At 30.4% G+C, this 5,759-nt stretch overlaps 1 protein-coding gene across 1 annotated transcript in view; it reads right to left on the bottom strand.

The window, feature by feature from the left end:
• Window positions 1-74, bottom strand: part of LOC119674679 (epidermal growth factor receptor-like) — a 4,240-nt gene extending 4,166 nt beyond the window's left edge. Inside the window, exon 1 of the mRNA XM_038085832.1 lies at window positions 70-74. Coding sequence (XP_037941760.1) covers window positions 70-74 — 5 coding nt within the window. The remainder of the gene's footprint in view (window positions 1-69) is intronic.
• Window positions 75-5,759: the final 5,685 nt, after the last annotated feature.

Here is a 5,759-nt window from a genome sequence, read left to right as displayed (position 1 = left end):
ACTTAATTTATTTAATAATTTTTAGGACTTGATTTTATTTTTTCAATCTGTATCCACAAAATAAACTACCTCATCTCTATACTCCCTAATACATTTGATGACATTTAATAAACAAAAAAATAAACAAAACTTACCATGTGAAACCAATAATTGACGTGATATATCACAAGGGCGAACACCACAAAGCGCGAGTTCCACAATTCTTCTGCGTACATAATCTGGTAGTGGTCGCCCATTGACAAAAACGCCACCCAGTTGATTAACACCAGCTTGCCCTGAGAATAGAAAAAAAAAACAAAGAATGAAGTTATTGCAAATACTAACATTTAAAATAAAGCGTAAATGTGGTCTATAATAAGACATTCCAGAAAGGGAAATTTGAATATAAAACTTTAAAAATGCTTGAGAATATTCTAAGAACTGTCTTATTACTACTTATAAATTATATTCCCTTTGCAACAATTGATCATAATGCTTAAAAATAAGAGGAAATTAGTTTTAAATTATATTCCCCAGCCACATTGATCATTGTGTTATTTTATAATAGATAAGCTACTAAATACTTTTAATGGAAAGGACCTAAACGTTTCGATATATGTTAACTATAAAGTCAGCATAATTGGAATTTCAAGAATATAACTCAAAAACCATTTACCCAGATTGTTGGAAGAAAGAATATCATTTCAGTAAATATAGTTTATTTTATATAGACTCCCATTGTTTTTACAATAATGTGTAATCATGAAAATATAGTATTAAGTTCTTAAGCAATTATACATTTTATCATTCCGAGACACCTAGTATCACGGCATTAAATATATAGACTAGAATTCATGTAAGATGAAAATTATATATAATAACGCTAGTATGTAATAAGCATAGTATTACATTGACTATAAAAACATCTAGCTTATGTATTATATATCGAATCAAATAATACATATTTATATATATATATATATATATTTTTTTTTTTTTTTTATACAATATATATACGATACACAATATTACAAATTATACTGACACCTGAATTAATACTTCCTGCATTTTTTGTATATTGATCTAACCTGCAACTCCTATAGCGATTATATATTTTTTGATAGCTATTGTTTCATATCTTTCATCGAAATATAATAGCAATTTTGACGTCAGGATCAGAACAAAGTCAAAGTCACGGAGTCACGTTGATTACATGACTTTGCGTCATCACAATACGCTTAAAAGTATAATTACAAAAAAAGGTGTTGTGAATAGACTGGGTAATACGAATAGGTTGGGCTGAAGTCTTGCATGGTAATACAAGGCAGTGCTACCAATTTACAAATAAAAATTATGGTGGCAACTTTCACATTTATAAATTCAAGACGCCTCTTGCACAGAATGTGATTTCTCAAAAAATTATTATCTTAAGTAATCGTAATTTAAAACACAGTAATATTGCAAACTTTAATGGCACAACCAATTTAGTGTCATTAATTAATAGTTAAAATACTAAATTATATGGTTTCTTTCATTACTAGGTGTATATATTACATGCGGTAAGATTACTATGCAGTAAGAGTCGTGAGTAGATGAAATTTATTAGTAACTAATATTAACCTACTCATATTTTACTCAATTACATTACGAATGAGTACGCTAGTATCTTTCATTTTATAATAATTAATTTTTGAAAAGTTCGGCAATAATACACTAATATAACAGTAAAAAGTTTTTAATATTCGCCATGAAGATCGTGTAAGGCATTTAACACTTTTGACCTCATCCTAAAAGTTGTAATTTTTGGTTCATTTTTATTTTTACTTCAAACACGATTTTCGCGGACATAAAATAAAACGGCGATTGAGCCGCTGTTCTCGAAATAATACCGCGTCCCTGAAGATACATATTTTTTATTACAGGCAGCTTAAGTTGGCTGAAGTGCGTCGTAAACGATATTTCGGCCAAACAATAAGGCTGGCGTCAATAAAACTAATAACCGTGAAAGCAACTTTAAATTTAACTTAAGGTTTTGTTCGCACTTAAAAACATGGAATTTGAAAAGGAAATAAAAACATAAAATATCTTTTATATTAAGATAAGAAAAAAAAAAAAAAAACAAAAATGCAAGAAACTTGCCAACGCAAATGAAGTGCGAATTTTACCAGTTTCAAATGTAGTGGCTTAGCCCCTTGCACTATGTAAATGCACCGGTCATGTTTCGATGTACACGTGCACTTTAAGCTGCACTTTAAGCTGCACTTTTAGCTGCACTTCAATGGAGCACGGCCGCGTCATATGATTGGCTTGAAATAAAATGTGACCAATAAAAATGTTTCATATATAATATTTGAATGATCGAGTGTGTTCTCAATGCTTTCAAAGTTCAGCTTTTTATTTTTATTTATTTAATTTTACTATTTGAGTTCGTTTAATTTTATTTATTTTAATGTAGCCGTAAAATAATAAAAAATTAAATTCAGTTATAAAGAGAAGAATCTCCACAGTATCTAAACGTGTTTATCATAAAATAATACAAAAACCTCAAGTGATCTGTACTGGTCTGTGTGAGTCTAACTTGAAATTGTGATACGTTAATTAAGTCTAAATAACTTAAGTATTACTTAAATTCTACTAAATCTTGAACAACTACCAATAAATCTAAATGCTCGTCTCTCACCTGTGTGTGGCATACTCCAAGTTTTCACTGGTCGGTTTGGGATTGCGACGGTTTGTTTAACTGTCAGCGTATAGCGTATCCAAGTGTGTCACTCGCTAGTTCGGCCACTTCGTCGCTCAGTTTCACAGCTGCTCAGCTTGCCGGTTGCTGTAGTTTCAGCGATTCTACCGATTCAACCGCTTCAACTGAGCAAAGTTACAAATTTAATGGGCTTTAATCGCTGTGTTTTTATCAAAAAATGTAATAAAATTAGTGAAGTTTTATGGCGGAGTTTATGACTGATGCCGTCCGAACTGAAATCAGTTACTAATACTGGAACCGTAATGCGCTCTTCTTACTTCGCAAACGTCTGTGTATTCGAAACAATCCGGCAATGTTGCTCACCAAATTTGTATATGACTTTTAATTTACGTTTTTTCCACGAATTTTTTCCGATTTTTTTTTTTTTGGTATCTACAATTAGAAATGAAATGTTTTTTTAAAAGATCAGAAAATGTTTGATACAAATAATCAGCAATTAAGAGTTTTTAATTATAGTTTTTTGTTATTGTAGAAATAGTTTCTGAAAAATTTATCGACTTATAAGAAAACAAGAGAATATCATATTACACAAATTTAAATAAAGCACAAATCTATCATATAAAATTCAATACTTATCGATCCATTTTTGTTTTAACTTTTATTTAAACCGAAAATTTCAAATACTGTTTTTTTTTTAACTGTGTAAATGTAAATAAATGTGTAAAAAATTTATTTATTATATAAATCATTCAAAAGATACCTTACTCAACTTGAACGATTAAAAATGAACACGATAATTAAAGGAGGTCTTGAATTCAAAGGGTGCCTTACACAACTCCACACTAACGATTAAAAATGAACACGATAATTAAATGAGGTCTTCGATTAATGATAAGGAGGTTTTCGTTAAGTGATATCGTACACCATTTTAACTAAATAATAATAACAATTTTTTGTACATATAGTTTACCACAAAAAATTCAATCATTATATAAATGCATGTCATTTTCCTTATTTGGAAATTCGATTTCGAATACAGGTGATCATATCACATTATAAGTATAATTTTAAAAATACATTGGACTATTTGTCGTTTAAAAGACATACAAAATATCAGCAATACTTAAATTAGTCAGTGAGATGGGCGGGACTCTGCAGAATCCCCCAGCTATCATAGAGTAAAAGTGCCCAGATGCACTAACTCGGAAAAGGCTTAACATAACATAACAAGTTTTTATATACGCAAAGTTATAAATTTATGATTATTTCTGAATATTCCTCCCTTTTTCTGGTCGCATCTATAAGGTTACTAATATTTTGCATTCAGTTCCCTTGTTTAATATTTTTTAAGAAAGAAAATTTTTTTCACCCAATTTTGCGTTTTCCTTCGATTTTGCCTTGTATGATTAATTGTACCATGCATATCATATTATTATTATGCTCAAGCTATTTGAGCCAGTGCACTTGAGCATTTTTACCCCTTTTATACCTTGACTGGATTATTGTCTATCACTCTATCAGACTAAGCAACAATTGATCTCTGATCTGCATACCTCCCCGAGGAGCTTGTAACCATTCTGAGATTTGATAACGCTATGTTGATAAGTCTGTCAGTTTTCGGAAATAATTTCAGGGCTCTATTCTTTATGTATTTTTTGATGGGATCAATCTTGAGGTCCATAAAGATGTCATTCGTTCTAATGTACCATGGTACTTTAAAAAGTCTTCTCAGACCCTGGCTTTGTGCAATTTCTAGCTGGCGAATAGTAGTATTTTAAGCTTTGCTAAACGCCACACAACCATATAGAAGTGACGTTCAAACTATTTGGTTATATATCAGTTTTTTGTTCTTAGCATTGAGATTTTTATTTCTGAATAGCATATCATATGTTGTATATATTTATAACAAGTTATTTTTTTCGTGAGCTTGATTTGACAGCACTGTTTCAGTTGCAGAGGTATGTCAAACAGAACTACCATTCAATATATCATGCATTTAGCTATATTTTTGCCACCTTATAACATGAATCGTTTAACAATGTCGATTGCGTTATCGAACGACTATATTCACAATAAGTCAGAATTGGAATATGGTCTTAACAAACAATCATATATATGCGGACAATACTCAAATTCTCGATATTTCAAAAACAAACTTTTATTAAGTAATGACCCAGCTAATATCCGCTATATGTCAACAAGTTATTACAAATTACCTCAATAAGATCTAGTACTGTGATCCAGATGTCCTGTGAAAGTTCAAACAAAATTTCAAGTATACAAGCATATACAAGTATGTTTCATTTTCGTTTAATTTTGGGACCACAAAAGTAATAATCTTGTATTAAAAAAATTACCAGAAAGTCTTTTTATGTCAATTTTTAATTGAAGACCAGTTCAGTTATTAAAAAATAGTTGCGAACAATAGTCGTTTGGAACAAACTTGTTAAATTACGTTTTTAAATATATAAAATTTTATTAATATTTCCGTTTTATATTACCACGTCGTTCGGATGACGAGGTAGTGGCTGGCAACTATACTTTCAAATCTGTTAAGATTTTCATGACAACAATGATGTCAACTTAGAGATCAGACGAAGAGTATTGTTGATAGGAGCTATCAGAGATACTCTGAGATACATAGCTTTTTCTCGATCTTTCCTGTGCTTCTGTATGGTGCAGATGTATGGACGTTATTACAGAATGATGAAATAACACTGGGATTGTTCTAGAGAAAAGTTCTTTATAAGATTTTTGGTCCTCTACGAGTTGGAGAGGACCATCACATCCGAATATTTACGAGCTGAATGAGCTTTATCACGACATTAATATGATTTAGCAAATTAACATCCAGCGGCTTCGCTAGTTTGGTCATATCGTGAAAATGGATGAAGATGCTGCAACAGAAAAGGTATTTGAAGCAGTAGTTGGAGGAAGAAGGCGTTGGGATAGACCGTGAAAAATTAGAAAGTTGATAATCTACAATATTTTTATTATTAGGTCTACAATATAAATAATAACTTCACTAAATACTTTTAAATTTCCACTAAAGTTATTTTAAGTCTAATATTGTTTTATT

Source organism: Teleopsis dalmanni, chromosome 2, assembly GCF_002237135.1.
Source record: "Teleopsis dalmanni isolate 2A chromosome 2, ASM223713v2, whole genome shotgun sequence".
Classification (NCBI taxonomy): Eukaryota; Metazoa; Arthropoda; class Insecta; order Diptera; family Diopsidae; genus Teleopsis; species Teleopsis dalmanni.
This window is presented reverse-complemented; position numbering and strand designations above follow the sequence as displayed.